At 41.3% G+C, this 24,801-nt stretch overlaps 4 protein-coding genes across 6 annotated transcripts in view; 2 read left to right on the forward strand and 2 right to left on the reverse strand.

Annotated features, from left to right (window-relative positions):
- Positions 1–1,976, forward strand: part of col2a1a (collagen, type II, alpha 1a) — a 28,433-nt gene extending 26,457 nt beyond the window's left edge. The window contains exons 51-54 of the mRNA XM_062531470.1: positions 40–328; positions 428–615; positions 744–986; positions 1,621–1,976. Of these exons, the coding sequence (XP_062387454.1) occupies positions 40–328; positions 428–615; positions 744–986; positions 1,621–1,767 (867 nt within the window). The 3' untranslated portion in view covers positions 1,768–1,976. The remainder of the gene's footprint in view (positions 1–39; positions 329–427; positions 616–743; positions 987–1,620) is intronic.
- Positions 1,977–2,962: 986 nt separating this feature from the next.
- LOC134076418 (uncharacterized) lies at positions 2,963–7,846 on the reverse strand. The gene is made up of 6 exons (XM_062531471.1): positions 7,746–7,846; positions 7,182–7,491; positions 6,584–6,847; positions 6,038–6,277; positions 5,610–5,694; positions 2,963–5,487 (listed from the first exon to the last, which is right to left on the reverse strand). Exons 1-6 carry the CDS (start codon positions 7,746–7,748, stop codon positions 5,286–5,288), a joined length of 1,104 nt encoding a protein of 367 aa, XP_062387455.1. The 5' UTR covers positions 7,749–7,846; the 3' UTR covers positions 2,963–5,285.
- A 7,865-nt stretch (positions 7,847–15,711) lies between these two features.
- On the forward strand, positions 15,712–18,922 carry LOC134076421 (charged multivesicular body protein 4b). The gene is made up of 5 exons (XM_062531475.1): positions 15,712–15,997; positions 16,704–16,881; positions 16,980–17,094; positions 17,275–17,401; positions 17,712–18,922. Exons 1-5 carry the CDS (start codon positions 15,814–15,816, stop codon positions 17,780–17,782), a joined length of 675 nt encoding a protein of 224 aa, XP_062387459.1. The 5' UTR covers positions 15,712–15,813; the 3' UTR covers positions 17,783–18,922.
- A 385-nt stretch (positions 18,923–19,307) lies between these two features.
- aaas (achalasia, adrenocortical insufficiency, alacrimia) lies at positions 19,308–24,776 on the reverse strand. Of its 3 annotated transcripts, none has more exons than XM_062531474.1 (17): positions 24,543–24,776; positions 23,876–24,001; positions 23,662–23,789; positions 23,523–23,578; positions 23,183–23,274; positions 23,034–23,080; positions 22,755–22,853; positions 22,116–22,259; positions 21,877–21,997; positions 21,256–21,380; positions 21,100–21,160; positions 20,682–20,772; positions 20,441–20,513; positions 20,264–20,331; positions 19,862–19,943; positions 19,634–19,718; positions 19,308–19,509 (listed from the first exon to the last, which is right to left on the reverse strand). In XM_062531474.1, exons 2-17 carry the CDS (start codon positions 23,984–23,986, stop codon positions 19,369–19,371), a joined length of 1,524 nt encoding a protein of 507 aa, XP_062387458.1. In that variant the 5' UTR covers positions 23,987–24,001; positions 24,543–24,776; the 3' UTR covers positions 19,308–19,368. The 3 variants fall into 3 exon arrangements, with proteins under 3 accessions (XP_062387458.1, XP_062387456.1, XP_062387457.1); XM_062531472.1 differs by having other exon boundaries at positions 23,876–24,007; XM_062531473.1 differs by lacking the exon at positions 24,543–24,776 and adding an exon at positions 24,290–24,327 and having other exon boundaries at positions 23,876–24,007.
- Between the last annotated feature and the right edge of the window lie 25 nt (positions 24,777–24,801).

A 24,801-nucleotide genomic window follows, 5' to 3' on the forward strand; every position in this document is an offset into this window, starting at 1 on the left:
CCTGTGTATTCTCTCTCTCTCTCTTTCCCCATCTTGCAGGGTCCTCCTGGTAACGCTGGACCCCCTGGTCCTCCTGGTCCCCCAGGCCCTGGCATTGACATGTCTGCCTTCGCTGGCCTGGGCCAGACCGAGAAGGGCCCAGACCCCCTGAGATACATGCGGGCAGATGACCCATCCAGCTCCCTCAGGCAGCACGACATGGAGGTGGACTCCACACTCAAGTCCATCACCGGCCAGCTGGAGGACATGCGCAACCCCGACGGAACCCGCAAGAACCCCGCCCGCACCTGCAGGGACCTCAAACTCTGCCATCCCGAGTGGAAGAGCGGTAAGTGAGAGGCGCAAGATGACGGAGGAGTCAGATGGAGATGTTCATTCATAAAGATGCCAGTGGTCTGATGTCGCTCTGTTATGTGCCTTGTGACAGGTGACTACTGGGTGGATCCCAACCTGGGCAGCACCGCCGATGCCATCAAGGTCTTCTGCAACATGGAGAGCGGCGAGACCTGCGTCAAGCCCAACACTCCCAGCGTCCCACGCAAGAACTGGTGGGCAAGCAAGAGCAAGACGCACAAACACGTCTGGTTCGGCGAGACCATGAACGGCGGATTCCACGTGAGTGCTTCAACAAAATTTGCAACCTGTAGTGACAACACTTCCATCTTGCCTTTTCTTCAAGCAGCTGTGTCAAAATCCCTTTGTCTGACTTTGTTTTGTTTTGTTTTGTTTTGTTTTTTTTACAGTTCAGCTATGCTGATGACACCCAGCCAGGCAACACCGCCAACATCCAGTTGACTTTCTTGAGGCTGCTGTCCACAGAGGCCTCCCAGAGCATCACCTACCACTGCAAGAACAGCATCGCCTACATGGACCAGGCCTCTGGCAACCTGAAGAAGTCTCTGCTGCTGCAGGGCTCCAACGACATCGAGATCAGAGCCGAGGGCAACAGCCGCTTCACGTACAGCGTCACCGAGGACGGCTGCAAGGTAAGGGTCACGCCAGAGATCGTATAGTTACTAAGATGAATCATAAAGGGGTTTTTCAATGGAACGAAATAGCAGCACTTCCTGCCTCCTAAAGGGGCGTGTTCAGTGACGAAATAATCGGTTTAGAAAGGTGTAGAATTATTTCTCCCATATAAATACCTCCGTTTGCCTCCTAAATGGGAGTGGCAGTTGCGTCACAATGAAACCAGAATTTACCCTCATATGAATCGTCTCGCTTTATAAACCGTCTCTGGTCGCGCACGCAACTGAACATACGTGTTGCTTCTTCCTCAGACCAGATACACAGAGGGTGGCTCTCAAACTCTCCTCGATCCTCGATCCTCGATGCTCGGTCCTCGAGGGGCGTTCCCACTGATCTGTAGCTAACACTGTATAGACTACTTCATTGTTGCTGCCCCATCATTCTTTATCTAGATCTAGTGAGGACGAGGATCGAGGAAGGAAGGGAGGGTGTATAAAAGCCCAAATGAGAGGCACAGAGTCAAAGAATAACGGGAGGGAGACTTGAACAGAGACGTGTTTGGGAGAGATTACTGTAAAGCAGCTGGTCACACACAGTCACACACCACTGGTCGTTGTCGAGTCCGCTTACACACTTTAATTGTCTCCACAGAAACACACAGGCCAGTGGGGCAAGACAGTCATCGAGTACAAAACTCAGAAGACGTCCAGACTGCCCATCGTGGACATTGCTCCCATGGACATCGGAGGTGCTGACCAGGAGTTTGGAGTGGACATCGGAGCCGTCTGCTTCTTTTAAAGTGGAATAACAAGACAAAAGAAACACAAACGATATGAAAAGTCCATTAAGAAGCAATACACACTTTTGAAACGAAGACAATGGAAGACAGGAAAAGACATTAAAATTGATTTGATACTTTTTCCTCCAAACGTAAAGTTGTGCTCTCCAAGTTGTGCGCCTAGGATATCGGCACCGAGCGACACCAGAAGTATGGGTTTGTAGTTCCACTGAGCGGCACCCGAATTCCCCTGCCCCTCTGACATCAGTCATGTTTCCCAAAGAATCCCATGTTCCCGATGGGCATCAGGGAGGGATGGAAGGAACAGATGAGCATGAAAGGGAAAGAAGCGATGAAACATGACTTGATGTCACCACCCTTATACCCCAACACAGTGAGGGAAGGTGCACAGAACTGGGTGAGTTTGATTGGATACCACAGACGCCCCTCCCACTAAAGAATAACAGGATCCACCCAGTTCTCTAGGACCCCTCCCTGTCTTTCTAGAATGATGTAAAAAGTTCAGGTGTTCCTAAAATCTACCAACTAGGAAAAAAACCATTTACTGTGTATTATAAAACCTTGGTTCTATTGTTGTAAAAGTCTGTGTTTCATCCAGATATTGATTTATATATTTCCATGTTTATGTGAGTGTGTGTGTGTGTGCGTGTGTCTGTGTGCACGCCAACACTTTTTTTGGGAAGTGCAGTTTTTAATTTGGGAGGTTTTGGGTTTCTGTGTGATTGATTTTGATTTCCCCTTGACAGCCCTTGTTAGGAACTCTGTTTTATCCTTTCAACACACAACCAAAGAAATGCTAATAAATTTGGAAAAGATGTCTGTTTTCTTTTAGTTTCATTACCCTTATTGTTTTGTTTTGTTTTGTTATTTTTTGGGTTGTTCTTTCTTGAAGCTACCTCAAGCTGGCATAACAAAATAAGAGTTAGCCTGAGGTGAGGCTGAACATACATGAGCCTTGTTGAGATGACGCCCCCACCCCCCCCTCCCCTTTCAGAAGGTGCTATGACTTTTCAAAACCAAAAATCCATCTTTGCTAGAAGTCCCTGAATCCCCCTTTCCCTACTTGCCTCACACTGCACACACACCCTGCGCTGGGAGCATGGAACCGCCCGGAATGATCAGAGGAAGGAGGGGCTCCTCTGGGAAAAGCCGGAGTTTGACAGCGACACAGCTCCCAAAATAGCTTCCCCTCTCCGAGAGCCAGGGTGTGTCTTTATGTGTGAGGGTGTGTATATTTTTTTTGTTATTAATATTATTATGATCATGATCATTTTTTTATTTTGATTTTTTTTTTCCTTTTTGGGAGGGTTTTGATTTTGTTTTGTTACGGTTTAATTAATGTAAATTGGAAAATAAAGTAAAAAACAAGGAACAATGAAGTCAACTTTAATTGTTTTTCTTGACGGTATAAGTTTGTTTACTTGTTTGTACATAAATCTGAAAAAACATGTTGATTAACTTAAGTAAACATAAGTTTGTATCAACAAGCATTTTACAGCCCTTTTCAAAAAGTATACTACAAATAAAGTGCACACATTTCATCTTCAGATACTTACACACAAAGGGACACATGTAATGGTCCTTGTGATTTCACTTTTAACACACGCATCTCAGATGCGGCTCAAGCCAATTCTATTTGTAGTGTGCATGCTAGAAATAGGATTGACTCCTATTTTTCATGCAACACGCAAGCGTTTCCATTCAAAAGAGGCAGTGAAGAAACGTTTGAATAGTGTGCAGGAGGGCTGATGCGCTGTTGCAGCGAATCTGCCTATAAAACATTTCTTCTTTTTCACTTTTGAATGGAAACGCTCCCAACACCCTTGTGTGTGACATGAAAAATAAGCTCTGGTCCTATGTCTAGCATGTAGACATCTGTGACGTGCATGTCTCACAGGCAGCAGGGTCTAACCTGTTAACACGGGCGGAGAAATTAAAACGGACAGGTAACGCAAAGCAGGTGTGACTACCATATCACACAAAGAACACAGAACGAGACTCTTGAAAGGCTCTAAAATCCAATCTACTTCCATAGGCGCAGTCAGGTAATTTGGGAGTACGCCTACCACAAGTGATAAAAAAATGTCACACGAGTCTCTTTTATATAAAGAAAATATAGAAGAGACTCATGTGACTATATTTCTATAAAGAAAATATGTTGTCAAGTGGAATATTTTTTAAGCTTTGGGCTTTCAAAGACATTAAGACACTGATGGCATGTTCAGGTGGTGGCTTAAACATGTCTAATTTTAGCTGATTTTGTTGTCCCAATTTACCTGATGCATCAGATCAATTAAATTTCACATCCTTTCCTATTAAAGAAGTGGTGTTTTGTTACAATATTATGATACAGTTCATAACATTTCACATCATACAAGCATGTTTTATGTAAAATCTTTAGTGACAGTTTTAGCTGCAGTGTTTTTATTACCATCAGTACAAAATCAACATGCCAGATCATCACAATCACAACCCCATCTATCCTTGTTATATCAGACCAATCACAATTATTGTTTCTGATAAAGGACATATAGTTTATATAATAGCATGATTAGTGATTGGCTTTTAATATATAGCCTAAAGAGCCCAAGATGTAAAACCTTATTTGTCCCATTTTACCTGATGTCCCAAATTACCTGACCTCCGCATGCAGTTAATGGGATACTGTGCAGAGTTGGGAAGTTATAGTAGGCCAATTTGGAGTGAAAACACACAAACACAGGAAGTTCTCTGACATTGTTGAGTAGCCTGATGGTAATAATAATAATAATAATAATAATAATAATAACAATAATAATAATGATTTTTTAAAAAATAATGTAATTTAAAACAGATGAATGTCAATCATTAAAATGAAGAAAGATCAGGTCAATAAATAGTTTTAAAAAATAAAATACATTTTAACAAAAAGCTTTTAAAACAATATATGTTTTTAAGTTTTGTTTAAAAACGTCTGTAGTTTGAGAGCCCTCAGGTGGTCAGGGAGGGTATTCCACAGCACATTTGCGTTATGTTACTCATAACGTTATTAATTGGGAACGCGTTTTCGAAAGGTAGAGAACTGCGCCAGCTGGCTTGTCATTGTTGATAACTGATATTTAAATTTTTATAAGAAACGTTTAAAAGAAAAACGTGAAGAGAAGTTGCACCAAAGATCCTTAAATATTAACATTTAACCATCTCTGGTTGCACTCTGAGCCATGTGTAACTGGCAAGAGTCTTAAAGTGACAGTGCACCATTTATAAATGAATTAAACAGCTAATAACCATATTTAACAAAATTACTTTGTCATTACTATCATTTGAATAATATATTCATATAGCCTATATATATTTATATAGCCTCTCTCTATATATATATACCTGTTCCCACTATCAGCCAAAATAATAACAAATTATACGTATTATGGACATATTATGGAAAACAATTAACTCAACAAATCACAAGCAGATGAATAATATTACAATTATATTACTAATAAAAACAAGACAACATAATAATTGTATAGTAATAATATTAGCAAATACATAGTTTCGCTGTAGTGAGGCAATTTTTGTCATGGCTTAGATATGTGAAGGTCGCTGGGTTGCTGAAATGTCCAGGATTTTGGTCAGACACAGGTGGCAGCCCTATCCCGGACACGGCAGAAGACCCGGACGAAGTCACAGAGATGTTTGGGCCATCTCTGTCCCCTCGTCCACTGAGAAAGATGCGGAGCCTATACACAAAATATGTCATTACTATTTATTAAAATACGCTTGTCCTACTGATCAGAGTGGCAGCAAGATTTTAGAGTGCTACCAGGCATCCTTGTCAATATGAGCAAAATAGTAAACATACCTCCAAATTAGTAGTGATAACAGTGGAAGGAGGGGGACGAGGGCAAGTGACACCCCGACTCTAAGATGTGATGCAGCACTGGGTTCTGCAAAAGAAAATGTCAAGATAATGCAAGCGCTGATTACATTGATTTTGCAACATTTCTTCAGCTAGGTTAATAGCCTACAGGGTGGCAGTTAATATGGTGTTAATATTAATATGGTTTTGTTTCTTTTAACACTGTCCTGTGGCTTATACAGACCATGGGTTCATATATAGTCAGGGCAGGTAGTGGGATTGACCCATGTGTATCTTTTTCACATGACTATACCATCAGAATAGGTTGCCTATTTAAAAAAAAAAAAAAAAAAAAAAACATTCATAAAAACTGACATTCTAAGAGATAATGCAAGGGTGTGGTCAAACTCGGACAGAGTCCCCTCACTAACCTTTAAAGAACTCTCTTTCTGAGATTCCCTTGGTCTTCCAGTTCACTGAGTTACTAGAGTTGCAGGTGTAGACCACATCCAGGTGTTCACTCTTCTCCACAACCCAAACAGAACCAAACACCTTCTGTCCTCTGTTATTAGTCCACACATATTGAAGGTCATTATTCATTGACCCTGTGCAGTTTAGGGTACAGCTGGTGGAGTTGCATTGTGGTATAATAATGGGGTCCTGGATGGTTTCTACAAAAAATATTTGAATTCACTAAATCATATTTCTAATATTAAACATGCGCTCTTAAAATGTACACTACCGTTCAAGTGTTTGGAGCCACTTACAAATGCCCTTGTTTTCATCATTAATGTTGTACGGTAAATGACTGTTGTAGAAAGAAATGGCTGATCTTCAAAGCAATATCTTCTTAAGTATACAGATGGCCATTATCAGCAATCATTCAGCCAATGTTCCAAAGCACATTCACTTTACTAATATGATGGGAAAGTGGGTCTTAAGATAAAATTAAAAAAAACCTTACAAATCATACTCACCAAATACGGTAAGCTGATAGGCACAAGCTGTGTGAAAAGCGTTTACAAGTTCATACAATCCTGTTGCGTTTCGTTGAATATTGGACATGTTTAGGGTAAATGTGTTAGTATCCAACTCCATGTTAGGATAAAGACAGCCTGGTTGTTCTCCTGGATACCAGTGGGCAATGACCATGCAGTTGTGCAGCCACTGTAAAAAGGTTCCACTTCTGTTGGATCTATTTGCATTTAGAGTGATGGACTGCCCTACTTTTGTAACAACTTCTGTAGAGAGAAAGTAAAATAATACCATCAAAAGAACCACAAATATTCAAATCTTCTCATCTACATGTGCTGCCTGGATTGTTACCTACAAGGAGGTTATGTTTTCGTCTGGGTTTGTTTGTTTGTCTGTTTGTTAGCAAGATAACTCAAAAAGTTATGGATGGATTTCAACGAAATTTTCAGGAAAGGTCCGAAATGACCCAAGGAAGAAACGATTACATTTTGGGAGTGATCCGTATCACCTTCTTGATCCAGGAGGCGGTTATGTTTTCCCTTGGCGGAGGTCTACGTTCTCGTAGTGCATTTCTAGTTTACGTTGAGATACTCTGCTTACCTCTCAGTGTGCCCCCAAAGTCAGCACGCTTGTAATAATCCTTCAAGCACTCGCACATCCGGTCGCTTAAGGCCAAGCACTGGCAATTGGGCATGTAGATTTGGAACTGGGTGACGTGGTTGAGGGGGCATGGTGTACAGATGGTCTGCTTGTCGGGGGTGCACGGAGCCTTCATGTAGAAGCCTGTGGGACATCGGTCGCAAGTCAGAATCGTTCTGCTCTTAGCGTCCCTGTGCTGGAAGGTGTGTGGCTCTGAAGTGGTGCTGACAAACAGGGCCAAGACAACCACCGGTGCCAGAATGTGGGGAGACTGTGGAGGAGACATGACTAGAATATCACACTTATTTTACACAAGTGGTCTGTAATGCATATGACATGCTTTTTAAACCAAAAATATTGATTAGACTTAAAATTCTATTACAACCAACATGCAACTTTCCCCTACAGTATGAATTAATTAAATATGAATCTAAGCAAAGATATAGGCTGTGTTCCAATTCGCATACTTCTCTCAGCCTATTTACAATACCTAATTATAAATGATACATCATCATGTCAACTTACCATTCTGAGATGTTGCTCTGACAAAAGAGACAGGACAGCGTTTCACAGACTTTTATAGTACAGCAGGCTAATTTGAGGAACAGAAAAAGAGAAGTTGTATTTTTATTTGGCTTTTGGGGGGATGGGGTGGGGTCAGATGTGTGTATGTAAGTAAGTAAGTAAGTGTAACTGCCAACATTTATTTAGTTTTTAAATGATTTTGGTTTATTGTTGTTATGATTTGCAATATGTTGTGTATATTTTGGTTTACCTTTTGTGTGTGTTGCATCACCTGATAGGCCTAAAGGTCAATTTAGTACATGTTCCACACGGACATTTGAAAGTGTTGCAGCTCACCTGGACGGCCGAGTGCTGTGTGTGTGATAACCTATCTTTTACTGTCTATGGTGATAACTCGGTCATGTCGGCATTCCACGTAGTTTAAGACTTTTTCACACTGGACTTTTTAAGCTTTTTATATCGCAGGACTTTGGGGGTTTTTGTTTCTCATTCCCTCATGGTGTATGCAGCCAGCGAGGTAGGCTATGTGGACTTTATTGCTGAATATGTGATTGAGTTTGTTTTATATTAGGCCTACCTTTTAACTGAGTGAATGTATTGTGTTTATTACTGAACTCTAACAGTTCGATGGTGGACGAAGACTAATTAAAGAAAGAAAAATAAACCACCCGTAACTGAGAACTAAAGGCCTTGCGTATTTCCTGAGGGAGTGACAGTAGGCCTAAGTAAGTAGCCTAAGTCAAATGTATTTATAAGGCCACTATGAAATACAGTTTACACTGACCACAGTGCCGTACAGGTGCAAGTTAACAAACAGCAAAATAGATAAGATTCAAAAGAAAAAAATAATTAAAAACTAAATAAATGAAAACAAAGAAGAAAAAAAAGCAACCATACACTGACAGGGAAGAGGTGTGGTTTTAGTGTGGTTTAGTTTTTTTAAAACTGGTGATACAGGGAGCATCATGATGAGACAGCAGGTGGCTGTAAAATTCTCCATGGTAGCAGAAAACAAATTTACAAGCAAGACAATGGATTAGTAGAAAAAATAGAATAGAATATATACTTTTTTGATCCTGTGAGGGAAATTCATTTCACTGCATTTAACCCAATTTAACCGAGTAAGTGAACACACACACAGCACACAGTGAACACACAGTTAGGTGAATCATAGCCTACATTATTATACAAACATAAGTCTGATATCATCAGAACAGATACTTTAAAAGTGGTATTCAAACCATTTCTTAAATATTGCTCATATCTAAGGCCCAAAATATGATAGACATTTTTCATTACATATGGTTATTATTTATGTATCTTATTATATTCTTATATTCATGATATATTTGAATAGTTCTGTTTTGAGTTACAGAGATACACAGGGCCCACAGCCCATAGCCGAAACTGTTTTTTTTTTTTTCAATTGTTATTGTTATTAAAAATGTGATTCCAAATAGGATATATTGAAAGGTCAAATTATCACTACATCTGCAAATGTCATCCTCCTTTTGCACTCGTGAGTACAATAATGCGGATGTGTCTATATTTCCTCTGGAGAACATCACAATCACTGCCAAATTCTACCTTAAAGGTCAAAGTTATTTTTAGGTGGATGTTTCTTTGGCTTATGTCTGCACTCAGACAGTGCTTACGTTTTTTTTCCAAATGCTAAAACACAATTTTGAAAATCAGAGTGGTTTTCTCAAAATGTATACACAATTCACAAAACCACACACCCAAACTGCAAAATACCTCATATATCCTGCAATGTGAAGCACTGAAACTAAAACTACATATAGCATTATCAAAATCAAACTTTTGCACCATATCATTCACACCAGATTTTTGTCTAACCAACACACTGTTGGGCATAACGAAAAGCACTCTCATCTTAAGTATTCTTTGCCATAATACTAAAATAGTTCAAATAGTAAAATTGTTCTTCACATGCAGATAAATATTTGCAGATGCACACGTATGCTGTTGAAACATTTATTTATTTATTCATTTATGTATTTATTTATTCACCAAACAAGTCAGTGCAACATATGCACAGCAGATATTACATTGGACTCTCCATCCCCCTCTCACTCTCACCCTCCCTCTTCCTCTCTCTGCAATGTCTTCCTTTTTTGGACAAAATGCGCTATATAAATGAAGTTCCTTGCCTTGCCTTACCTATGGTCTTTTCATAGTGCTTACTTCCCAATCAAAGTGGTAAAAAATTAAGCATTGAGGTGTTTGGTCAGTTGGCACACAGTATGTTGGTCAATTAGCTTATAGTGTCATTTTGAATGGCATTGTTTTGAAATTGCAAACATGTTACTTTATGTCAGATTGTCTTATGCAGAGAACCGTGTTCAGTGCATTTATAAATGCCATTTTGCATTGCAAAATGTGTTTAGACCTTTGGAGGCTTGTTTTGCTCTGTGTGTCAGTTCAAATAATTGTGCTATGTGTGTCATTTTAGTGTGCTAGCAATTGGAAAAAACTGTAATGCAACCCTCATTGCATTTAAGCCAGAAATGGAAAAGCTGTATTGGTTGGTTTAGGCCACATTATTGACATCTTTGAGTCTGTAAGTCATACTCAAGACTGGTGTGACGTAATGACACACCTGACCAGGAAGCAGCAATCATGCACCATCTGATTACGACACCCCCCCCCCCACACACACACACACACACACACACACACATACACTCACGTACACTCAAAGCAGTTAGCACTCCATTAAACACCATGGCCAAACATGAGATACGACCTCTATCCAAACCCACTTTGCATGGTTCAGTAGAGAATTGTTCAAGATCAGTAGGGTCACAATACTGTTAACCAGAGAGAGAGTGCCCTTTTTATAGGGAAGTTAAAGACCTCCCTCGGATACAAGACAACCACCCTTGGTCATTGTTTACCCTCCACCTTTTTTCTCGGTGAATCTGTGACTAAGATAGCACATGAATTCCTCTTACCTCCCTTTCTCCTCTTGCTGTTGTGTTTCTGCTAGATCTCTCTAGATTTCTGCTAGATGTGGTCTACCAGCAGGCAGAAGGGTAGCATGCTTAATCAAAAGAATGGAATAATAGGTGGAGACTACTATGGGAGGGTCGAAGGGCTTGTTGGTGCATGCTTTGCAGGACAAGTTTGAATTCAAGACAAGGGTTTCTTCAACTTTTAGAGGGCTCTTCTCCATTTTGCCTCATTGTTAAATTGATAAAGATCTGTGCACCTCTGTTCATGAAATGCCATGTGATAGATTTGCTTCCCAGGAAGGAGAAAATGTCACAGAAAAACAGACCATCAGAAAAACACTTAAATAAACAAAGACATTGCATTCCACTTTACTACATTCAAGCTATTTTTGTATGAGCTGAGCAGTCCAAACCAAAAGATCAGTCGTTAAAAAGAAGAGGACCGAGCCTCGTCCTTTCTGTCCTCACGAGCTGTCCTGAATCATGTTGAAGAACATCTTCTCGTAAAGCTGGTACATGATGGAGGCCCTGATGATGCGGGCGATGTGGTTGTTGTGGTGGTAATACCTTTTTGTTATTATTCTAGAATGAACCTATATTATGTGACCTATGAGCAGAATCTCACTTAGTAAAACACTGTATCTCATAGCAACTCTATATTGCAAGATACTACAGCAACCAGGATCAACAAACACTACTTTATTGACTTTCAGTGAATATTTTCTATAAATATTCCAGTCCAGAAAAGGCTACCCCCTCACTGAGGAGTTTGCCTAATATAGCCGAAGCACGCTCAAATGCATCATTTGATGACGGTCCCTAACCCAGGCATTATTCGGGTTGTTTTTTGCATCGAGATCGAAACTGACAACAAATGTATGCTTTTCTTTTGAGACATGACAAGAGTGTGAACTGTATGTCTCGCTGATCTCGTTTCTCAACTGAAATCTGTGGGAAAACCCGAAAACGGGTTAAGTTTCGATTGAATTACCCCCTTCTTTTTCTTTGCATTATCTTGCTCACCATCATCATCAGTGGGTCTTTTCCCCCCTACCCCTTCCAAAGAAATTCTCTAGACTCTAGACTAGAGAATTTCTTTGGAAGGGGTAGTGTTGGCAGTATGTTTAGGATCATTGTCGTGTTGGAAGGTGAATGACCTGCCCATCTTCAGCTGTCTAGGAGAGGGACGCAGGTTTTCCTTAAGAATTTGGGGTGTATTGTGGTACTATATTGCCATATTGTTGCATGCAAACTTCATATTTAGTGTTTATTCATCAAATGGCATAATATTATCCACCATAGAAGAGTTTTTGAGAGAAAAAGGGGCACTTGATGCACCCTAATAGGCCTATATGTCTCTCGCCTACATTTTTCTATCTATGTTAAGGAACTTTTTCTCATATATTTCACATACCAGTGCATGTTACGACACATTATGTAAGAAAACTAGAAGTATAATTCTTGTATAAACTGTGGAAAAGTAAGAGTTTGAGGGAGATGTCAACGTGCCACAAATAACCACTATTCCTCATCTGTTATGGAGACGTAGCAGACTGTTGATGGGAAGGGTTTGGCCAGGGAAATACCCCCTTGGACGCTGTCCATAGCGTTTGGATGGGTGCACACTTTACCCGCAAGAAGGCCAGATGGATCCCGCAGATGGATCCCACCGTTCCCTCAAAGGCTCTCCAGATGCCTTGCAGACCTGTCACTCACACAACGTAGGCTATGGCCTGTTCTGCCCCAGCCAAGCAAACTCATCCAACACACTGGACCCCTCAATGCACACCAGGGATAACACTTGTTTATTTACACATTGTTATTAGCTATTCCCACTGTTATACAAGACATGAAACTGAATTTTTGGGAAGGAGACAGAATCAGAGGTGGAAAAGTCCAGCCTCAGAAAGTAAAAGTCCTACCACATATCTGTGCCAACCATTGAGAATGCTGAGAATGAGCATGCCTGGTCTTCAGTCAGCCAGAGGACACTTGTCTCCACTGGCTCCCTCTAGTGGCCAGAATTAAATTTAAATCTCTCACTTTGGACACTGACTGGATATGCTTCCTGCTATCTTAATTCAATGATCAAGATCTACACCAGCCACCCACTGAGGTTTTCTGAACTATTAATAACTGTAACTATTGTATTGTTGTTATGATTATTTGTGATTATTTGCACCCGGATGTAAATAGTGGAATGGAGGCATTTTCTGATTTGCACCCAAACCTGAAATGCATGCTATCCAACATAGCGGGACCATCTTGGCAGGAGATGGCCAACCTAAATCCTAAATCTAACAAGATTTAGGATTTAAAATCCATATGTCACACAAAGTATTTTTGATGGGGACCTTGAGCCCATTCGTGCCGTTTGTCCATTGAGTGCTATTCCAGATAAAGAGCTGGGATAGCACACTGGTGCTGGAACAGGCACGAGGAGCCTCCCTGACTAATGCCCCATGAAGAAGGCAGATTGAAGTGAGGGAGCTGGTGGTGTTTCACTGTTTCCTTGGCGTAAATCTTCACAAACTGAGACACTTTGTGCCTCCTTGATGCACTGCAGTGCCCCATCTCCAAATGCATGCTGTCTGAAGCAAACTTGGGAGCAGCCACTCTGTGGCCTGAAAATGAAAATGGTCTGTCTGCAGTCCAGACCTGTCAAATTAGGTGCATTATGGAATGAAAAACATAGCCACTGCTGGATTAGGACAAAACAAATGACCTGGGCATTTTAATTTAGACCATATGACCCACAATTGGTTAGGCACACCACTAATACACAATTTTTGTATTGAACTAAGTGCCAATGGACTCATTGGTGATCATAGACGGCCGTGGACTACATAATGTCCCTATTCAAGTAATACAAGCTCATTGTCAAGGACAAATCTCTAAGCTATACTAGAAAGCAATGCATAATTTCAAGTTCTTCTGTAAATGCAAACTAGGACAACGTTCACATCACAACATGCAGGACATCAACTTATTTCACTTTCACTCTAATCGCTAACAGTGCTTACCCATACTTTTTCTAAACTCTCAACACAGACTCACACCTACAAAACACAATTGGCCAAATGGATACTTTTCCTCTCAAAAACATTTTGTTACATAAACACTAACTCTTAATTTCTCTGCACACACTAACTTTATCAAAACACTGATATCTGACTCAAAATGAAATCATTCTGTCGAAGAATTAAACTTGTTGTCACAAGATACATGCAGTCAGTCAGAGCACACTAGGTTACAAAATACTGGCTATTGTTGACATTTCAAAAACTGCATGGACTTTTATGTTTCGGTTTTACAGGTATTTGCATGCAAAACATGCAAGCCACCATTTGTACACTAAATTTCTTGGTTGGGAACTGTATATCCACATGTAATGTTCACATTCAAAAGCATTCCAATAATAAGCAAATACTTGTTTTCTTTCACTGTTTACTAGAGGAGGTACAGTAGAAATATTGTTTACAGTATGATAGAACAGAACAAGTTTTATAGTATTGCTTACAGTGAACAAGGTTGAGGCCTAGGTTGATTACATGGTCAACTAGAAAAGCACTAAGAGATCACAGACCTCCGCCTGTTTTGTTTTTCCTAGGTCATACATTTGAACCTAAACTATTCAGATCGCCACCACGTGGCCATACCATGCCATTACACCACTAAGCGAAACGCATAAACGGCTCCGAAATCCCGACGGTGCAAGGGTAATCGTTTTTTCCTTGGGTCATTTCTGACCTTCCCTGAAAATTTCATCGAAATCCATCCATTACTTATTTAATTATCTTGCTAACAAACAGACAGACAGACAAACAGACAAATAAACAAACAAACAGACAAACAAACGCTGGTCTCCGATGAAAACATAACCTCCTTGGCGGAGATAATGATAGTGGCACAAATGTCATCACTGACTACTGTTCTTGCAGCCCTTGGCATGCCACCACCACACATTCTTACACCTTGCCCTCTCCTTGGGCCTACTCTTCTCCCTGGCCCTCCTCCTCTTACTGAACCTGCTCCTCTCACTGCTCTTGCACCTCTCACTGAATCTCTCACTTGGCCTGCTATTCATCCTGGGCCCTTGCTCTTACTCTTCCTCGTCCAGACATTACAGTGTTTGTCTTTTTCTGGTTTTGTTTCCAAAAACATCACTCCTCAAAGTCCTCCTTTTACTGTATAAATGTCAATGTAATATCAAAAAATAACCCCTGCCACTGAGTGGAATTGGCTGTGGTTGGCCCAATTTACCCAACATAAATCATCATGTGTGTCATTTATTCAATGTTTTAATACTGTATAAGGTTTGGAATATTGTGTTTGCTATTGTGGGATGTTGTGTGTTAACATTCCTAAATAGCCAATAAAAACTATCCACAATTAGAAAATGTAAGCGGAAATGTGTTCACTGACTGCATATTGTGTGAAAACGACATGAAATATCTGAATGGTATGGCCACAAAAGAGGATGCTGACTGTGCTAATTGTGTTTAGAGTTTTGAAAATGTGACAACATTTGGACAAACGCTTGTTAGCGACTGAAAGAAACTGTAGGCCTAATGTCATGAAAATGACTTGACATGATGTAGTTTACATTATAGTTGCTTGTCCCTCTTGAGTTTTTACCAATGGTACCCTTAGTAAAGGCAAATGTCATGTTGACAAGTGGATCAGCGCAAAGAAAAGATTGTCATTGAAAAAAGGTAATGAGAATGATTTTAAAAGCATCAAAGTTGATTTAGTACAAATGTTTTGATCTCAACATTCCATGATTTAGTTCCTTTTTTTGTTTGATTGTTTTTTATTATTATTATTATTATTATTAGTGCCATTGTTATTTTTTCAATGCCAATGACTGTAGCTCCATGCCAGTGCGCAGGAGCACACAGGAACACGGCCCAAACCAGTTCTTCACTTCCTCCTGCTGGTGGCGATAAAGCACCACAGTGGAAAATTACGTCACCAGGCCTAAACGCGGAAATAGAACATCAACAAGGCAGACGAAGACGTAGCTAGTCATACCCAGTGGCGTTTAGCTAGCTGTTTAGAGGAAAGGTTTCGATTTGTCCTTTTTATTCAACATGTCTGTGTTTGGAAAGTTGTTTGGCGGAGGGAATAAAGGAGGAAAAGGCCCGAGTCCACAAGAGGCCATCCAACGACTTCGAGAGACAGAGGAGATGTTGACCAAAAAACAGGAGTTCTTAGAGAAAAAGATTGAACAGGAACTTGTCACTGCTAAAAAGAACGGCACGAAAAACAAACGAGGCAAGTTAGATTTTGTATATCCGTTTTGAGTATTGATGAAAATCTAAAACATTGTGTCACAGTGCTGCTTTTAAAATAATGGAATATATCAGTTTGATGTTAGCTAATTCACTTGAAACGTCTTGTGAAACTTCATGTCAGATAGCAAGCTAGCTAGCTAGTTGGTCGGCTAACGACAAATATGGATAGTTATAAAGCGTTAGCACGAGTGTTGTCAAAGGATTGTTTCGAAACATACGGTGTTATATCCCGGTCGGGTGGAACTGGGGCGTGAGGAGGTCTCCGACCACAAACATTTATTAGTTTAATCCAAGGAACTGGCTAACGTCAGTGGGATATCAACAGCTAGCTAACGTTAATGATGGTGTATGTTAGCATTGTAACCACAGGACTCCAAGTTGACATTCAGCTGTGTTCTCTCACAACAAGCTATAACGTTATGGCTGAAGTTGTCATGCTAGCATTGGTTAGCCAACAACTAATGTGACCCTGTTCTGTCATCATAAATGCATTGTAAAGGTAATGACATAATCTGGAGTGTGCCATTTGCGACAATCGGGTATCCCCCCTCACATGACAAATGAGTGGACGTTTGACGTAATAACACATAGGGTGTGGTGTTCCATGACCGTAGTAGCTAAGTTACCTGTCAACTTATGTTGATCACCCACATGTTTGTGACCTAACCCATGTACTCGCAACACAGCTGCTTTACAGGCGCTGAAGAGGAAGAAACGCTATGAGAAGCAGCTGGCACAGATCGATGGAACTCTGTCAACCATCGAGTTTCAACGGGAGGCCCTGGAGAACGCCAACACCAACACCGAGGTGCTCAAGAATATGGGATTCGCAGCAAAGGCTATGAAGGCCGCACACGAAAACATGTAAGTCCAGTAATGCAACTGCCAATGTTTTTTCACGGTCTTATGATTCTTTATTGTTATATTTTACTCAACCGTGTATCAATTTCAATGCGTTTCAGGGACATAGACAAAGTGGATGATTTGATGCAGGATATCACGGAACAGCAGGAACTTGCACAAGAGATCTCAGACGCTATTTCCAGACCTGTTGGGTTTGGTGAGGACTTCGATGAGGTAAGTGTTGGACTGGTCACCTGCAGCGTGGAGACTACAGCAGATGCAGTATCTTGAGATGTTATACTGATGTTCACTTTTAGATAAAAACCTGAAGGGAGAGTGATACTTTTTGCAATGTTCTGTGGGGGGAAAAGATCATTTATAATGTAAGTATTATTGTTTATGTAATCTATTTAGGACGAACTGCTGGCTGAACTGGAAGAGTTGGAGCAGGAGGAACTAGACAAAAACCTTCTGGAAATTGGCGGGACGGAAGATGTCCCATTACCCAGTGTGCCTTCCACTTCTCTCCCATCCAAACCAGGTTAGATTTTGGACTCTTAAGGGCTCATACATGTTCCCAGAGAAAAAAGAATCCAGAGGTCCCTTTTAAAGCATTGTGCAGGGAAGACATACATATGTTTTTGTGCATGTAATTCCTCCTTTGTCTTTATGTAAAAACTCCATGTTATGGTTAAAAGGGGTATTTCAAGGTTGATATATATAAAAAAAGTAAAATAAAGGTGGTTCCTTCAAAGGAGAATCTCAAATGGTTGTTGGTGAGGTCAAGCACAGAATCCCGTTTCGATACTTAGTCAACAGCTCTAATGAACTTTCCTGTCTTCCTATTCTAGCCAAGAAAAAAGAGGAAGAGGATGACGACGATATGGACGAGCTCAAGGCCTGGGCAATGGAGGCGATGTAACCCCAGTCACTTTAAGGGCAAGAGAAAATGGGACGTTTTGCTTTCTTCATACAGGGGATCTAAAGGAACCGGACACTCTCACAAAGTTCACACTACGCTACATCAACAGCTCCAAATCCTAACCTTTGCCCAGTGCTACCTCAGCAGGCCACAACGAGCACATTTACGTCGGCCAAAACATGGGTAGTGCATCTTTTGGGCTAAAAGTGCTCAAAATGTCCTTTCAAAATAATTTAGTTATCCTACGTACAAAGTAACCCAAGGGGGGACTAGAGGGATATCACTATTTTGAAATGAGTTGTGTGTTTTCAGTTTGTATGTGTTGGTTTAGAATAGGTACAAGGTTAAAATAGGATGTTTTGAATATATATTTACATCTACCCCCAGTTGACGGAGCCTTGATTTGATACTTGTGGAAGATCCTTAATTCTTTGTTCTCCTCTCAGAGGACATGTTCTTAGACTATATACACTGTATAAACTCATTGGGCTGTTTAAGAGTGGACAGTGGTGTGTCAAGACAGATTGATTTGCAGAGATGAGTGAGTGACTGTGTGTGTGTGTGTGTGTGTGTGTGTGTGTGTGTGGGTGTGTGCGTGTGCGTGTGTGAGTGTGAGTGAATGCAGAAGGGTGTGAGATGAGTTGGCATGCTTGCTTTGGGATTTTGTTTACTTCCTCCCCCTTCCTCCACCTTTCAAGCACCTCCAGAAACTGACTTTTTATTTATCCCAACTGCTAATAATACTATACATATTATTTACTTATTGAAGGCATACTTTCTTGAAAGAGGAAAAGCTATTGATATGATCAGTGCAGAAAGTTTCAGAGAAAGCTCTCTATCCTCCATTCACCAGCTGCATGCTAACTTGCTTGGGAAAGGTTTCATAACTCATCTCCAAACTATTGTTGAAGGCAAAACAATATAAAAAAAAATAAAGTACATAATGGTTTATAATTAAGGATGATGTGAAATGACAAATATAAGCATTGTCATCTTGAAGGAAGAACAGTTTAGTATACACATACATGCTGTATATTTTCGATATAAAACAAGGAGGGCGAGTGGCATGTGTATATTTGTATGTTTTAATGATCCAAAGGACACACCTGTTTGGATAATCATTAAACTTTTTTGATCTTTTGTTGCTGGTCTTGTTTTGGGGATAAACATTGGACTTTGGAAAAAAAGATTTCTCTGTATCTGAGTGTGTCATTCCCCAAGTCCTAAAGGTTGCTCATGCAACATCATCTGTATGTTTAACATAAACCCTCTTCATAAGTGCTCTGGTTTTGTGTGGGTGAAACCAGGCTAAGCTCTAATGTCTTAAAGATTTATATATCTGTGCACCCATTTATCCTCTGCATTTTAATTTTGTTATCTCCCTTATTTAGCAATGGGATTGTTTTTTGCCAATGAAGGTATATTCTGCACTAAACAAAGGTCTTTCACAGTAAAGTATGTTGTCCAATAAACACCAGTGGTTGTATGTCTGTCAAAATGTGGATTTCTCAAGAAAAAAGCGATAAATCCTTTATAACATTTATTTCAATACAAATAATTGCAGAGGCAGCTGTGAGTGTGTGTTTTTAAGAGCACTGTTCCGTGTAGAGCTGGTGCGAGCTGTAGTCGGCACTCTGACCTGTGAGATGAGGCAGTGGGCTGGGTTGAGCAGCTCCTGCACTCACAAAGTAGAAGGGCAAGTGGGAGATTTTTCCATTGGACCAACACTGGGGGGGGGGGGGGGGAAGAGCCACATTTAGTCATGGCCACCTCACAAAAGGATGCTGATCTCACTGTAGGTTACAACGGTCGATTGCACAACGACCTCAAACCTCATATCAAACTACTTACCACGGTCAGCAGTGCCCCGTGCTGAAAGTGAGGGTGGAATTGCATAAGTCTGGGTTCGGCCCCTACTTCTCCATGTACAAACCCGCTGAAATGTAACAAAGCATATAGATCGTAAGTCAACCACATGAAATTACGATTCTACAGTTAATAATGTGTAAAGAGTTTTATACATTGTAAAAGACATGATTAGGAAGAGGATGGGGGGAGGTGTGAAATGGGTTGACCCACCATGGCAGGAGCTCGAACACTGGGCTGGTACGGGTCCTAAAAACAGCAATCACAGCTGGACGACCCTCTGTCTTGGTATGCCCTGTAAACCAGAGAATACGGCTGAAACCATACCCAAATGTAGTCACCACTTCACCTAGCATTGTTGTGAGAGGGAGTCAATTTAACATTTCTGAACCAAGACAAGGTCTTGTCAATGAAGACCTCAAACTATTGATTTAAAAAGATCAAGAACTGATACAGCTAGTCAAGGTATGGGTGGGGTTTAGAAAAGCCAGGCTCATTGGCAGCAAATTTCACCAAAGTCACCTACATAATGTACCAACATAACATCTGGCTTTGTTAGAGAGGCTACGATCTCCTGCTACCAACTCGTCACACCTGTCAACCAAAGAGGGATACCTTTGAGGAGTACAGCGAGCCTCTCTCCTCTTGGATCCCACGCAAGCGACTGCACTTCTCCACCAACTCTGCCGATCCAAAAGCATTTTAAGTCAAGACCCTTTCTTTTACACACAGATTCATATTTATTGACACCTCAGCCATCTCACTGTGACCACCACAAGCACCCACACTTACATGATATCCCCGTCTGGGCCGTTAAAGGTAGTTTCAGACAGATCGGCCACAACCGCTGCAGCTTTGGGCCCTCCTGCAATACAAGCATACATTTACACACACACACACACACACATTCTGAGTGGTTGTTCCTTGACCACAAGAGAATTTCCCCTTGGGGATCAATAAAGTATCTATCTATCTATCTATCTATCTATCAAAGGTATCCATAGTGTACTTGAAATGGAGATGTACTGTATACCTGGTGAATCAGTAAAGGTGAGTGCATAGATCACCATCTCGCCCTGAACGCTGAACAACAAACGAGAGCCATCAGGACTCCAACAGCCAGACTGTCAGAGAGAGGAAAATTATTTTTCTGTACAGATTTATACAATGTCATATATTTTCATAAAAACATATTTTTATCCAGAGAAAGGTTTCACATTTATGCAACACAATTGTAAGAGTGAATATATAATTTTATCTTCAGAATTGTCCAAAAAAAAGTCACTAGCACAGAATAGCTTCTCTTCAAACCGAGTATATTTCAGAATAGACCTTTGTTACATACAGTACGTGTCTTAAACATAATTGGCATTCTTAAATATTTGGATGTAGTGCACATGTAAAAGACTATTCACACTGATATGGCATGTAGACTTATCAATAAAATTCACCTGACAACGGCCTTTTAAGCATGGCCATCTCTCACACGTCCACATCCTTGTCTCCCAAACTCTATGGGGGGGAAAAACACACATTTAACTGATAACACATGCCATGTGTCTGAAGGGCACTTAGAGGACATGGACTGATTCTGGCAGAGGCTTTACCTGAAGAGGGCAGAGGGAGTGGACGCCAACACTCTGCCACCATCCGGTGCCCAGGACAGGAAAGTCACACCTCCCCCTCCCACTCGCTGCAGTGGAACACAACTCTCCGCTGCAACATCCCACACCTAAACGCCCACCATGCATTCACAAACATACATATGAGAAATAGCACATGGAGGTACCGTTATGTGTTTATCAAAACACGAATAAATGAATGAATGAATCCGTTAATTTCTCACTGAATGGCCATATGTTAGTGTCACTAAAAGAGGAAATACCATTGATTTGCATATCAAATCAATCTCTGGACGAAAGTGTGTGTGTGTCTCTGCGCGTGTGTGTACGCGTGTGTGTGTTTAGATATTATCAGTAGCTAGAACGTACACCCTGTACATTTTCCTGTTAAAATACTGTGTGAAATTCACCTGAGGAAAGTTTATGACCGAAACGTATTGAATAAGTGAATAAATGTTTGCATGCATAATGGACAGTGTGCGGGATTCTCTCTTTAAAAAATACTGTATTCACAATGGGCACAGTCTGGGTTCTAAACATCCATTTGGACAAGATTGTACTTCTCGATCGACATAAATGAACAAAACTGTATGCGTGTTGGCGTACCAGCATGGCTGTGTCCACTGGGGAGGCAGACACAAGGATAGATCCAGAGGGAGCCCAGGCAATCGACGTGACTGGAGAGTGACCAGGGTGGGACAACACTTGTGCACACCCTGACGATGGCCTACCAGGGGAGAGAGAAGTGCTGTGAGATAAGGGGAGATTCACAGATAGGGTATGCATATGCGTGTGTGTGTGTGTGTGTGTACTTAGGTCGTGTTGCAAAGTAGGTGTGACTGCACCTTGTGGAGAGGGAGGTGGGGTCTACATGCCAGACCAGCAAACAGGTGTGGCAGGCTACGGCCAACGCTGAAGCGCAGAGAGGCTTCCACTGGAGGGCGGCCACACTCCGCTGCAGCCTGTGCTTCAGAGTGGGTGCAGTTACACTGAGAGGGGGATAGAGAGAGATAGGAGGCAAAGAGAGAGAGTGGGGGAGGCATTGAGAGGGACATGGAAAGAAAGACAGTGGGATTAGTATGTCTCATTCTGAGGGGGCAGAGATTCAAGCAGTTTTACAGTCTGCATCACAGTCTACTAAATCTTGAAGTTTCACACAAGCTTCCCTGAGTATTCAGATGGAGGCATACTATTTGTCTTAATATGTGTGCATTATGGTGCGATCAAGTTGTCCAATAGGCTCTTCTTACGAGTAGTAAGATGACCAAAAAACAAGCTACGTAAAATGATGCAACTGCACGCCCAAAATCGAAGGACACGCAGTTCACAGTGAGTTCTTGCGGCAAGGAAGTTACGTAATTTCAAGTTCAAAGTTACGGGTTGTCACAAGTCATAAGCATGTTACAAATGAAACGCATGATTATTCTCTACTAGGACTGTTTCACACCATGTGTACTGGAAGTTGTCTCTCTGAGACCTAGTACCTTTTAGAGTTGTGGATCCGGATGGAATCATCAAGCAGGGCCACAGCAAACTTGTCAGTGTGAGGGTGCCAGGCAAAGGCCCGCACTGTGCAGTCCGACCTGTAACAAGATATCACAAGGCTCAGGATGATGATTATGCAACAAGAACACAGTAGAACACTATTACTACGACACTATTACTACTACACACAGAGAACTCAGTGTTGAGGAGTAATGTACTTTAATTTGTTATTCTTATCAAGTCATTCTGAATGGCACCAAACTGAAAATCACACTTACCAGTCCAGCACTTGTGAGAACTCTGCCACCATGTCCTCGCTGCTCAGCTGTAGAATCACACGGTTAATACTAGGTCTGACATTATAGGGCGTATTCACTTCGTACATGTGGGATGGAGGTAGGGTGTGATAAAGCTGAAAGCTACTTACAGTAAGATGTGGGAATAGTGAGCCATGAAATGAGGATACATAGCGGAGCAGAGCCAGCACACAGCCTGAGCTCATACTCAACCACTTGGGGACTGTTCGAAACACAAGTCAGCAGAAACATTAGTAAGTAAGTAAGTAAGTCATTTTTATTTCTATAGCGCATTTAACGTGCACAGAGTGCAACCCGAATCACTTTACACACAAGACTGATACATAAGACAGTGCAGAACGGAGTGACGTAGTCACCAGCGTTATATTGTATTAGAAAACCTTGAATACAAAGACTGTGTGTTCTTTGTGCACCACATTTTCAGAGCTATGCACAAATAGAAACACATACCCTCCTCTGCACTGTTGGTGATTTCATCCAGTAGTCCTGCCAGACCAGCATCACGCCTGTTGGACAAATACCACACTGAAATAAAGAGCTAAGATAACGAGAGCATGACAGAAAGGATTGCAAAATGTTCTATACATACCAAGCTCCAGCACTCCTCATCCAGAGTGTGTCTCTGTGGTCAAGAAAAGCTGTTTTACTGCTGCTCTCGGGACGACTGTGGGGCTTCAGAGATTCACGTGGGAAGTTCAGGCTCGGTGGATCCCAAGTCTGTCAAACGGAGAATGTGTCAACAAACGGCATATGACACTGATACTAGACAATACCGTTACCACCATATTTGACTGATAACTCACCTGCTTTGGATAACTGCTTGGAGAGGACCCCGACACGAGCTCATTGTTGGCCTCGTACAGTGTCACTTCTCCGTCAACAAGAGGTGGTGGGAACAGGGCAAGAGAGCACATAGCAACACACTCCACCTGTAGCTAATACATTGAGATCACTTTTAGGATCAGGTATTTTCATAGACGCAGGGTACTTTACCTTTAACATGACTCACAGTTTAACAATCCTGCAACGCTCGACCAGAGAAATGTCTAATAAGTCCGTAGACGGGCTCTGGCTCGACGTTAACGTTTCCATTTATGTCTCCCGTGCCAAGTAGCAGCTAAACATAGCACGTTATCAACCAGACTGTAACGTTAGGCTAACTCTTAACTACGTTAAGTTGGCTAACGTATAACACAAATGTTATATATAACCTCTACCTGAGCCTAGGAACACAGGAAGAGAAACACATGTTCTAATTCTATGCAGCAAGCAAGTATGTCAACAACACACAGTGCATGAAAACATCAGATCAACATCTGAGCAGCCCATGTATTGGTATAATGCCAATTGAAACAAAACTTCAGCCATTTGTCAGTTAACGCAAATGTTGGCATATGGTTAACCTTACACGTTGTTTCGCTGGTTTAATAGAAATAAAGAAGAGAAATGTCTTTTAAACGCAGTTATTACCTTAAACGTGCTACGGAATCCGAACAGAAGTGCTCCCGCCGAACTGAGGCAGCGATAGTACAGTGAAACCGACGGGACAAATAGTACCAGATCTCAAGAACGCGTGTTTAAAATAATTCCAACCCCGTCTCTGAGTGAGAGCAGGGGATAAATTCAGCCAGTGAAAAGTGGAGTGTCGCTGTTGGAATTCGAAATGAAAACACCAAAAAGAGATTATAAAGGACGTTAGAAATGAGTTCAGCCCGAATCTTTGAGCAGG

The sequence above is a fragment of the Sardina pilchardus genome, chromosome 3 (genome assembly GCF_963854185.1).
Source record: "Sardina pilchardus chromosome 3, fSarPil1.1, whole genome shotgun sequence".
Taxonomy (NCBI): Eukaryota; Metazoa; Chordata; class Actinopteri; order Clupeiformes; family Clupeidae; genus Sardina; species Sardina pilchardus.